This window comes from Tachypleus tridentatus, chromosome 11, assembly GCF_004210375.1.
Source record: "Tachypleus tridentatus isolate NWPU-2018 chromosome 11, ASM421037v1, whole genome shotgun sequence".
NCBI lineage: Eukaryota > Metazoa > Arthropoda > Merostomata > Xiphosura > Limulidae > Tachypleus > Tachypleus tridentatus.
Genome location: NC_134835.1, coordinates 97618252 through 97631855, shown reverse-complemented (window position 1 = coordinate 97631855; position 13604 = coordinate 97618252). Strand labels below are relative to the sequence as shown.

The following is a 13604-nucleotide window of genomic DNA, read 5'->3' as shown; positions in this document are numbered from 1 at the left end:
TATATATTTCTTCATCAAACTATAATTTTAAGTTTTTCAATACAACCTGCATAATTAACACGGCTCTTTCAGAATTTATACAGAGTTAATAAAAAAATTATATAACCCATCCTTGAGTTTAGGGTACTATTAAATCTTGTCATGTAGGATTAAACTTTAATTTCTTTAGCACTTTCAATGATCACAACTTTCAACACTCTCAAATAATGTGGCACTAGATTTAGAGAACATAAACAATTTCAACAAAAAAACATTTTTATTGTTTAATTAAGCCAACTTTTTGTTTGTTTATTTGTTTCCTACTTTGTTCAAGGTATACACAGGAAATTAATGGCATTTGGAGTGAGGCAATAGTTCTTGGTGGTGCAAAAAAGTGAGTGACTATCTGAGATACATTTTGATGAAGGGCAACACATCCTCCATGTGCATAATACCAATGAGCACTAGCATATGAACGCTGGCTCATTCTTGATTAGGCAAACTAAATGCACCAGACGTGAGAGGAAGGATGGAATGAGATGGAGAGGAGAGTATGAGGAGAGAAATGTTACTCATCTTTCTGCATGAGCTAAAATTCCATACTGTAGTTGGTAAAGAGGCCAAAATGAGACATTTCGGAAAACAGCATCAGAAAGGAAAAGCCCATGAAGTACAACATCCACAAAGTGGAAGTTGTAGCAAGCATAGCAACACCTGGTTGAAGACTTTATTTATCTGGAGTAGAGAATGCTCTTTCCCAATAGAGGTTTTAGAACAAAAGATATTGTCTAAAGAATCTTTTGCTGAGTGCTTATGTGTTGCTAAGTTAGAGAAATTGACAAATTCTCATCCATCCATTTCTGTTTATGAAAACAGCTGAGCATGAATGTGGCTTTGAATATATGTCAGGCTGTCCAGTACTGAAAAAATACCTGATACTCACCACAAAAATCATGTGCAAGGCGGAACATCCAAATTCTGTGCTTTGATGTGAACCAAAAACCAATCTAATTGGGCCTAACTACTACGAGTGGTTTGATTCAGAACACTGTTGAGTATCTTCTACTTTATTATCAGATAACACCATAGCCCTACTTCCGAAACCAGGGGTGCATCCACTCAGTCTCATACCAATAATATTGAACTGACCAATTAAGAAGCTCCAACATTGACTTCCCCAACAATTAGGACAAGAGAAATAAGGGTTTTCCAGTACTGCACTAGAGAAATGAGGAGAGGAAATCACATGGGGGTAACATTAAAGAGATGCATGGACTATTGTCATCAGGCACAATCATCTTATAGTAGGTCCCACACTAGGAAATACAATGGGTTATCATGACCAAACATGGCAGGTGCAATCTTAACACTTACCCTCCCCTAATTGATGCAAATTGTGGGTAAATATTTGCTGTTAGAAAGCATAGGACCCTCAATAAGCTCCATTATTTCCATAACACAGATGCATATATGTACGTTAAACAGCATAGTTGCAAGACCTAAAAATATAAAATGAAAATAAACAACACACCATGACAGCTATTGTAAAAAGTGAAAAATGGCAATTGGAGGGAAACAAAGACCAGGGTGGGTATAACCTCTCTCTGTGTAAGTAACGAGTCAGGGTCCTTCACATCTCTATCTTTAAGATCACTCACTGAGGAAATCATTGGCTAGAGGCAAGAGAAGCTATGAGATATTAATGAAGACATCATATAGAACAAAGGATATATATATATGTATGTAAAAACAGCTGGTTTGGGTTGAGAAAATTTTTATGTAGAGGAGTGAACAACGTTTCGACCTTCTCGTCATCACTGAGAACAAAGGAGATGTTCTGGGTCAAGATGACTAAATTCAGAGAGAAATGCAAAACAGATGATGAAAGTAAAAGACACATCTAATCATCATTGCACACAATCCAAATTTTAAGGTAGTCTGTGAAGAAGATGAATCCACCCCTGTGGTAAGTAGTGCAGAAGGAGGCAAGTGTCAGTTCCCATGAGAAAGATGACTAAATTCAGAGAGAAATGCAAAACAGATGATGAAAGTAAAAGACACATCTAATCATCATTGCACACAATCCAAATTTTAAGGTAGTCTGTGAAGAAGATGAATCCACCCCTGTGGTAAGTAGTGCAGAAGGAGGCAAGTGTCAGTTCCCATGAGAAAAAAAAAGAAAAAGGAAGGAAAAAAATAACAATGGTGGTTAAATGAAATATGGATCATGAAAAAAGAAGAAAGATGAGATGGAAGACAATAACAAAACGTATAAGTAACTACCATTGTGGGATGTGGAAATAGAGAAACCCCAACCCTGAAGATCAACATTAGAAAAAGATAATTAATCCAGTACAACATCCCACCAAAACAGAGGCACTAGAAATATATGGTCACAGGACTGGTTGGTGCTACATGTGCTATACCCATTACAGGTATAGAGCCTGCTGAATGACTTGTAAGCTATGAGGAGCTCCAAATAAATACAAGTCTGGGTAAATTTGTGGGAAAGAAAACTTCTAAGACTGCGTGGGATCATGTGATCCACCACAAACACAAGAGGGTGGAAACAAGATTGTGTATTTCTGCATTGACAGTCTCATACAAAAAATTAAGGAAACATAAAAGTCCTTGTATCAAAAGAACCATGTCAAAATGATAAAAAAAGGCCAAGATAGAGCCATAGCCAACACAAAAAAAAGGACCAAGAACTACACGTACAAAAACTCTGAATGAACAAATATTGTGGTAGCCTGTTTTAGTTAGATACATAAAGATGTGACAATAGTTCATAGACCTAGTAACCACCTCACACGGTGCTTAACAAAATCTGCATTTTGGAGTAAACAGCAGGACATTTCCCAAAATTTCAAAAGTTGATTATTCTTTCATCTAAATCAGAAACATTATGGAAATAAAGATTTCACAACAAATTGCAATGAAAGGTTAAAACAATAAACAAAAAATGCAAGAAAATCTTATGAGAAACACATCTGAAGACAAGAACTGCTGAAGAAAGAATGTGCCTGTGATCACATACTAGTACCCATGGGGATTTCTGCATATGTAGGATGTATTGTCCTATTGGTGGGAGAATATAGTCTAATGATGATTACATCAGAAGCTGCACAATGTAGAGGTGGGAGCTTGTCCAAGGAATGCAGCATGCATAGGAAATTACTTCATTGCACAACCATGTAATAGCTCTTAGTGAATAGCATTTCTGAAATTGAAATTTCAGTACTTTTCCACATTAAAGACTGAAAAATAGTCCTTTCTCAAGAATTGCAAGGGCCTATATAAACCATGATATGTATATAGCCTTGAAAAATACTTGATCCTTTTCAAAAATAAAAGTACTTTATAACCAACTAAACCAGTTACCTCCTTTTTCTTTTTAAAAGGAAAATAAACTGTTAATAAGAAGTCTTCAGAAATAAATACAGTGTATTGCCAGAAAATGTAATTAAAATTTCCTCCTTTTTTAAATCACATAAAAAATGAGGTGAGTCTATATTAATCTCAAATTAATTTGTCAAAACTACTAAGAAAACATAAAGTGAGATCTTGATCCAGTATCAAGACATGCAGCTGACAAATATAACAGAAGTATTTTAATTATATGCCACTCAAAATTATTAAAACTATTATTTATATAAAAAACAAAAAATACTTTAAAGCAAGGACAAAATCACAAAAGTTCTAAACAAGATAAAAGGAAAAAGCTAATAAATTCTATAACTGTTCTTTAAGGAGCATAAAAGTTAAACAACTGCAAATAAATCACTAACCTAAAATAAAGTCAAACTAATAATTAATTAATACTTTAAGAGTAAACTGAGTGAGATCAAAAAAGGTAAAAAGCTTAGGTGTAACTTTATCATAATAACATCTCAACACAGTATATATTGAAATTATGAAGAAAGTTATTGCCTAAATAATATTTAACATACAAAAATAATAAAATGCTAAAAAACAATAATTTTCTAATAATTCTGATAGCAGCAACAAGTACAAATTTTAATTTCTCTGTACAACCAAAATTTTCCTTTAATCAGAGTGTTAGATAATCTTAAGTTAATGGAGCTTCTTAATATAAACATATTAATTACAATAGTACACTTAGTACAAAGAAAAATTAAAATACATAACTAAATAAAACCTCATGGGCTACAGGCTTTCTCTTTTTCATTGCATATCATATCCTAACATAATTATCATGGAATACACCAAATGAAACAAGTCACTGACAATATCAAACTGAATTTTTTTTTAATTGACAAAACCTTAAAAATAATCTGAACAGATCAAATATAATAAGAATTGTTAACGGAAAGGCCTATTCTTATTTAAAATCACTGCCACAAGAGGTACTTTTCAAGTGGTCTGGCCATCTGCTGCAGCTAAACAGTGTGACACACAATATGTACAAAGCACACTAACAGCATCTAAAGCATTACATTCATAAGGGGGTGGGGTCTGAGGGCATGCCCCCTATAAAGATTTTTGAAATCTTAATGCTATGATATTGAATATTCATCCATTTTAATTATAAAAGCACATACACACAAAAGTTTTAATATACAAGTTGTAGCTATGTATGCCATGAAAAAGTGATCAGACCATGGCCTAACTGACTTTACTGCTTCCTACAGTCCTAAAAATAACATAACACAATAAAAATATTAATGTAATTCCTCACCTGCCTGGGGTTACCTTTTAATCGTATCAGATTGACAAACACTGGCCTTGTCTGACGATGTGGAATGGGGACAGACAGACAAAGGTAAGGATCAAAAGTGTTACTTTGTTTTCCACAACTTGCACAACTAAGTGAGGAGCGGAACTGGCCCTGAAACCAATCAAGAACAAAGCTACTATTGCATCTGACATGGTTGGCAAGGGTTTCTGCAGCCACCACTTCATCTGGTCGACCATGACTACCCTGACAAAAATGAAAAAGAGATAAAAATATTTACTCACCATTCAAACAATATAATTTATTTACAGCTAAAATTACTGATGTAAACTACAGTAGAATATTATACTTCACTTGCATGTATATTTTTCACACAACGTTAAACATCTCATTATACTGCTCCACATTTTACTTTCTTTTACTAAATGCCCTTAACATAATCTGTTCTCAAATGGCTATGTGAAAACTATTGGAAGTTTCACAGCATAAACTACAATGAGTATCAGCAACATATTGGCAGGAACCCTTTCACTATGATATATATTCTAATCATTTTAAAAATAAATTAGTAGAAATGACATATCATTCATATTACATCTGTCATGTTCAGTATGCTAATGAAGTCTTTGTTCCCTACTCTGGAATAACACACAATGGTGGTTTAGGCACTGTTTATATGGTCAATTTTCAAAACAAATTATAGTTATGGTGTGAAATAAATTAAGTAAATGAATTGTAATTATTATCAGTTTTATTTTAGTCATTTACAAATCAGGTTTTTAGGGCAAAGATTAATAACACTATTATTTATTTCATTTATAGCATTGATTTTTTTATATTATTATTTATATTTTCTCATTATTATTTTCATTTGAATTAACTTCACTATCACTCAGAAGAACTAGCAAACTAGTCTTGTTGCTATAGCAGGCCAAGCAACCACAGCACAAATATTTTATTTATCACTTGTAAGATAATTTCCCAATACTTATGTATTGAATTATATGCTTTTATTCCTGTCTTATTTTATGAGAAGTTACAGTATATGTGTGAGTGTACTAGATTACACCTTCACTAAAGGAATGTGTAAGGATAAAGTTATGTCATCAATTACTATTTACATATTTATTAAACTACTTCAAACAGTGAAACAGTTAAAACAATTACCAAAATTATTTTTAAAAATTTAATTGGTTGACTATGCTATCAAACTTTATCAGATTACAGATTGGTAAAGCTAAAAATTCCAAACAAAGTAATTTTGAAAAGATATAGCATTTGACTACAATTAAAAGAAATAACTATTCTTATACCATATGACTGAAATAGTTTACAAAAATAACTATTCTTAGAAAACACCTATTCCTACTTAAGTAAAAGTATCAAAGTATTTTTAAAAGTTATTTTATTAACAAAACTTATACAATCATACAAATTATGAAATAGAGCCAAGCACCTCATTTCAAGGAGAGACAATAACTCAATATTTTTAATATAATTTGAAATCATTAATTTAACATGCAAACCTTTTTAACTTCTAGACAACAGTAAGTTTTCATTTCAGGTACTTGAAGTCCTTTAGAAAGAAAATGTGAATTCTAATATTTATTACCAACAACCTGTTCGAGCTACACATTTTTGATTATGCCAGTAACTACTAATATGAATCAGCTGAAATTTTTGTTGTAATGATATGAGTTTTAACTTTGTACACTTGAAAAACTTTATTGACTTATTACTAGGTACAGAATAACTAACAGCCAAAAACTGCTTAATACATGAACAACAGTATCTTCCAAAACAGTGGTTCCAAACCACTGGTCCATGGACTAGCACTAGTCTACAGAAACATTGAAGAAAACAGTTATGTATAAACCTTTCTAAATAAATATTCATATCATTAAATTATATAAACATTTTTAAACTAGTCATCACCACCCACCAACTATTGAGCTACTCTTGCCTGACCGAAGAGTAATCTAATCTTTGGAAGACAACTAAGACCTCTCAAACTGTTATTTCTCTTTGCCCAAATAATGAGGTTTCATCATCACTCTTATTGTGCACCCATGGCTCCAAAATACAGAGCACCTTTATGCAACAGATCACCCATAAACCATATTCTGAGTATACTAACCAATGGACTAAGCCTGGTCTCACTTATTTTTAACACTAGGAATGGAAGATTTGCTTAATAAACACCATGTTAATGTATATATAGTTATTCAAAAGCCCACAGAGTTGTACATGGATATGACTTGGTGATGACCCTGCATAGTGTTGTCACTCTGCATTCTGGGATAAAAACTTTTTACTACACAATGCAAATCCTGCTACAGATGGCAAAAACATGGTCACTCTGCAGGCCTGATCAAGCCTCTTTTCAATAAACGGAAGTAATCCTGTAGCAACAGTGTACTCCTGTACTTGAATAGACAACCACTGGGTGTGATCAGTATAAAATTATCCTGAACAAATGCTTCAGTGCCTACGTGTCAGTGATTTCCCTTTTCCTTTTGATATTTGGACATATAAGTGTAAAATATTTCGAACAACTAAACCAAATTATCAGCATTAACCTCTTTTTTTACCACTGAGATGCACTGTTTATATTCTCAGGTATATATTAGAGGATTGTTTTTCATGATGAATCTAATAATATGTGGTTGATTGGGCTTTGTTCAATAAAATATATAAATCAAACAAATATAAACATTTTAATATTTCATTCTCTTTAAAATATGTGATTCTGAAAATGTTAATATACAAGGTATAATAGTTACATACAAGATATTGCCAAGTTCAGTCACTTAAAATATTGTACTTTTTTTAGAAAAAATCAGGTTATATGTTCCATCACACAGTTTGGATAATTGTGTCGTGCTGGTCAAAATTATTCCATCATCTTCTTTGCATGATTCTCATGTAGCCTACATAATATACTGCATGGGTCACACATTTTGAGTAACCTAAAAATAAAAACGATTTTACTGGTGTATACATATATACACAAAAAGAGAGAAATGTCTTTTTTATGGATGTTCTTCCATTTATTATAAAAAAAAAACATTAAATGATATTTTACACATGACTTGAGCATTTGCTATGCTACAGAGCAAGAATTATTGACATAAACAGGTATATTTTATAAATGGTAATGCATCAGCATACTATAGTAATAATATCAAGAATAAACATGATATTTTTAAAACATCTTTATGCTAATTATACTGTGTTTGAGATTACAGAACACTGTAAAAACGTGTTTGCATTTGAAAACATCCAACCTTTAAAAATGTCTCCCCTCCCATAAAAGCTGAAAAATAATGCAACTAATATTTTTGTTAACTAGTATATTGCTTATTCAGATCAACATTTCATCTAAAATCATCCACTTTCTACTCTTGGTGGGATAAGTTTCGACATATAGTTCTTGTGTATCTGTATCTGAATTAGAACCATACACGTTCATGAAACTGTTTGTATGTTAAAGTCATCTGATAAGCATTCTCACGATGTACCTCTTAAAGTGGGGGTTTCCCTCAAACTACTAAGACCTAATATGTCATCAGGAACAGAACACTCTCTCAGGCTCAGGTGATGCTCATGTGTGTTATGAAAGTAGAATGAACTCGATAATTTAGTTATGTTTCAAGAATATTTCCCTAACACATTACTACATTTATGTGCTTAATTCTAATAATAAACTACCTTAATGAAGTCATTTCCAGAAACACAAATTACGGATTTGTAATCGCTAACAGAAAATTCAGTCATAATGTTCAGACTTTTCTGTTAAAAAGCTGTTGTAATGTAACCTTAAAATCGTCCATGACAAAAGTACAAATAATCATCTATCATTCTTCCAAAAGGTATACAGATATACCCAAATAAAAGTGTTTTACTCAGATCCATACTCCATCATGATCTGAGGCTTTTGCTCAAACACCATGAATTTCTGTTCAGTGTTAAGTAAACCTTGCCACAGGTAATAGGTATATATATACATACCAATCTGCAAGTACTGCATCTGTGTGTGTATCTATGCTCGTAAATGGTATTTTATTTTTCAAGATCCTCATCCTGAACTTATCTGTTACTGGAGATAAGCTACGTTTATAATGACCATGTACAGTATAGAATAATACTGGTACATCTTGTATTTCTAGAATGATATCACAAAAATGAGAATTAAGTGGATAAAGTTTCGAGGTCTTTGAAATACACTGAGCAACTGCCTGTATAATACAGTCAGTCACTGCTACTTAGCAGTCATCAACTAATGGCTTACAGATGATGGCAGAATCAAGTTTTGAAAAAAGCAGTGAAACAGGGACAGTTGGCATGATCCAGTTTCCATCAGGGCACACAGGTCGGGTGGCATCGACCAGGGCCAGCCTCTCTCAAAATTATAGGAAAATGATTACTGCCTCGTGGATTATTGTCAACCCTCCACGAAAAGTGGGAGAATAGTGAAGGGAAACAAACTGAGAGATCAATAGCATTAAATGACTGACTATGTGCATGAAAATAAGTATAAAAACCAGTATTGAAAAGAGAAAAGTTGTGATCAGAGAGCATATGCTCTACAGAGGGACCCCTCCTATCAATATCAGCAATTCCCCAGAGGGGATGATATCCAATAAAGTCTCCCAGGATGAAAAAGGGAAACTGTAACTATTCAATGAGAGCATCAAGGTCTAATTGATCATAATTCTCTCCAAGTGACAAGTAGAGAAACCAAACAGTGATGGTATGACCCAAGGAAACACGGATGGCTATGGCATCCAAAAGTGTGTTCAGTGACAAAGACAGGGTGGGCACATGCTGATCAACCAACAGTGCCACCTCTCCATGCACTCATCCATCACACAGCCTGTCATTTCTGTACAAATAAAACCACTGAAAGGTGACTGTATCAGCAGGTTTCAGAAATGTTTCCTGTAAGGAAAGAAAAAACAGGATGACAGGAAGCAATCAGTGCTTTGATGTCATCCAGATTAGAACGTAAACCTCAACAGTTCCATTGTATCAGGGTGGCCATCTTTATTTACATGTAAATTGGGTGGATAACCCTTCTGTTTATGACCACATCTTCTTTCCTTACTGTCCTTATTCAAGGGAGGTCTATCAACCTCCATGGATCCTGCCATGATTTGATTGGCCAGGTCTTTGCTGTTGGAAGGGGATTCCAATGACTGAGGATGTGAATGAATGATTGTTTTGCATCTTAGGGAGGGAGAAGATGTATCTGAGGAAATGCCTCTACCTGGAACCAAAGGATGTGGATCTTGGGGTTTGTTGGAATGTATGTAAGGGACAGAGATAGGTGTTGAAGTTGATGCATCAACTTTTTAACCATGGAGGTCAAAAGACTTTTCATTTGTTTGGAGAATGATTCTTTTGGAGGCACAGAGAGATCTGTCTGCACTTCCACTGTAGTTGTGGAATAAAGTGCAGCAGCATATGTCTGAGATGAGGTAGTGGACAGCAATTTTCAAACCTCAGGATGAGTAACGTTATGAATAATTTTCAAATGCTGCACCTCTTTTTCTTCCAACCATTTAGGGCAAAAATGAAAATAGGACAGATGAGAGCCATTGCAACTGATGCAATGAGGGTCTGTTTCACACTCGTAAGCATCATGGTCCTTGCCACTGCAAAGAGCACACGTCAAGGAACTATGACATAATGTCTTCGAGTGACCGAACTGCTAACACTGGAAACATTTGAGAGGATTTGGAATATAGGGCCATACTCTGCAATTAAGATAACCTGCCTTGATGGTAGCAGGCAGACGTGGTGATGTAAATGTGAGAACGAGGAAATTGGTTGGCACCATCATTCCATCTTTTCGAGTGTATATACGCCTCACTGCAGAAACTCCTTGGGTGGAAAAATCAGCAAGAATCTCTGACTATGGGATGTTCTTCAAATCCCTCTCAACAAAAACTCCTCATGATGAATTCAAAGTAGCATGAGGTGTAACCTCTATAGGTATATCCCCAATTGCCTTTGAATGTAAGAGGAGTTCACTGTGTTGAGACATGGATATTTCCACCAATATGTCTCCAGATCAAAGCTTCTTTACTGACTTTGGAGAGCCAGCAAGTCCCTCTAGTCCCTTCTCAATGAAAAAGGGAGACATTTGCCCTAAAGGTTTGTCTGAAAGTGAATGTAATATAAGAAAATGAGGTACAACAGGTGTTACAGATGTTGAAGGTTGCTGCTCAGAATCTTCAAGATGTGGTCGTTTACCTATGGACTCTTTTTTCACTATTTTATTTAAGTTTTTATTTGGAGGATCCATAATAAAAAAGGAATATTTCAGTGCCCACTGACCCCACCCACCATGGAGCCCTACAAGAGGATGCACTACAATGTCAAGCAAGGACACTACAGTAACGTCAGGGTTTCATGAGCACTATACCCAAACACTAGCCTCAGATACAATGTCCACAACACCTGTTGAGAACATCCAACACCCAAGAGTGGCCCAACCCAAGGCTGTCCGTCTACAGGAATTCAAAGCCAAAGTGGTGTGTTAGGGTTGGACCCCTCAACCACCAGGATCCTTTCCTCCCCTTCACGGGTTGCCATGCACAGCAAACACGTGGGTGGATGTTTAGATCCCAGAGGAGGTAAACTAAGAGAACAGAACCTTCCCTGGGAGGTCCCCTCACCATGTACAGGAATCCACACCGGGGGAAATTCAGAAGTTATTTAACTATTGAAATATATCAGATTTATGATATTTACCAACAAGACTGATACACAACCTTCTTTCTTAATACAACTATATCTTATTTTTCAAACAATAATACAATTTATTATGGTTATTACAAATAATGATTTATATACAAACGTTTCACAAGCTCATAAACAATACTGAGTCTTCTATCTGATCCGTAACTTCTTTTATATCCTATAGAGGGTTCACAATGAGTAAATTAATTTTGAGTTGATATCGATACAACCAGGGGCGTAGATTTTTTACACCCGATGGGAGGGAGGGAGGTGATTTTTGCAACCACTTATGTGGACTGTTCAACTTGCAAATTGGTAATCTCTGATCACGTGAACCCGAAAACTGTAAATATGCAGTCACAGAGTAATCTTGTTTCCACGATACTTGCATGCATACTTAGGCCTACTGACTGATACTTACGAACTGTCACTTAGATCGAAAAGCTTAGAAGCACGCCTATATTAAAGATGTACATTTTGGCTTCTGAAAAAGCCTACATCTAGGCCTAATTATGTAATTCGATTGGTAAGAACACGAGAATCACAAGAACAAACACACAATTTGTAGGCCTGTGATGCAATAAAACAATTCAACAGACCAAAGTGTAGGGGGATGATTGTATGCACTATATCCCTCCCCCCAACTAAAATGAATGGGGGATGTATACCTTCCACCACCACCCTAGGATCTACGCCCCCGGATACAACTCATTCAACGTGTAGCTAGCTAGCTCTTCGCTGATATCACACCGATTACAAGTTATTTTCGCCAATGAAGGTGTGTGATGTTTTCATGAAAATACTAATTTCCGATGTTAATTCATTGAAGTGAAACGGTTTGTAATATTCGAAAACTATAAATGTTCCTCGTCAAATATCTGAAATTCACTACTAATAACCGTTAATCACAGTTACAGTTTTCGAGGTTTGAAGCATATCAACTGCAGCAAACCAATAATATATATTGTCTCTCGAGGCGTTGTGTTGGCTAATTTTATCAGCGTAAGGAGAGTTTCTAGAAATTTCAACTTGCTTGCACATTAATACTGATGATCACGAGTATTTATATACATACATACGTACATAGTACACTGTTGATTCTTATAACAGAGAATATTCTACAATTTTAGTGAATAAACAGAATTTCGTAACACAAATTTAACAATACAAGTTATGTACATTTCTAATTACAAATTTAACTTAAATAAGTTTCGATATCAAAATAAATACGTAATAGTAAATCCGACACAATATATATATAAATGATATATTTTCTCTCGAAATGACATTAGTTCATCACATACAACAGGAACTTGTTTCCACATATAATGAAAATATTCCCACTTTCGGATAATAAACGCTATTTTGGCGGTTCAATAATTAAATGCATCATTAAAAAAATAAAAATAAATAGATCCAATAAGAACATTTCTATTCCAATTTCAGTTAAACTGCTAGTTAATAAACGTTTTCGCGTATGATTTTAACTCACTTTTGATGCCCACTGTGACTGAACAACCATCAGGCATAAGTGTAAAATACCTAACACAGTATTGATTAGTTAATATCAATTCCTAATCACAGCAAACTATGTATCTGAGCGACCTAAGATCAATTTAGAAAAACAGCACAACTAATCAATTTTTTTTTTCCGTTTCTGCTTCTAAACATCTGTGCTTATGAAAGGAGTCGGAATTCTGTAAACGTTGGCAATAGATGTCGTTTCATGCAATAAAAGACTGTCAAGTTTTTCTTTACAAATTCACAATTATGTTGAAACATCTAATTATTACTTTCTACCTAATAAACAAGTTTAATGCGCAATTCAAAAACGTCCTTGAACGAAATTTAATCTTATTTTTAACTTTGAGTTTTAAAACTCAGTGAATTAATTTTCGTACAGACCCTAACATATTACCCTTAAATCAAGCATAATTGAAAAGCAATCCCAGCAACAAATATAGAGCTCAAGATTATGTACACAGCTATGCTTGACAATTTACAAAAATCTGAAACAGTCCTATACTTAAGCATTTATGTAATGTTATTTGCTGGGGAAGAAGGCGGCAATATGTGCTGGTCAGTTGCAAAATAGGCTTTTCCAGTGACTGGGTTAGTGGAAGTCCATTTGTATGGCAACATAACCACTGTTTAAAAAACAGGGCAGGAATCATAGAAA

General features: G+C 34.4%; 1 protein-coding gene across 1 annotated transcript in view; it reads right to left on the bottom strand.

Moving 5' to 3' along the window:
* LOC143232863 (ubiquitin carboxyl-terminal hydrolase 31-like) overlaps window positions 1-13604 on the bottom strand; it is a 91076-nt gene that overhangs the window by 47135 nt on the left and 30337 nt on the right. The window contains exon 2 of the mRNA XM_076468845.1: window positions 4682-4924. Within this exon, the coding sequence (XP_076324960.1) occupies window positions 4682-4924 (243 nt within the window). The remainder of the gene's footprint in view (window positions 1-4681; window positions 4925-13604) is intronic.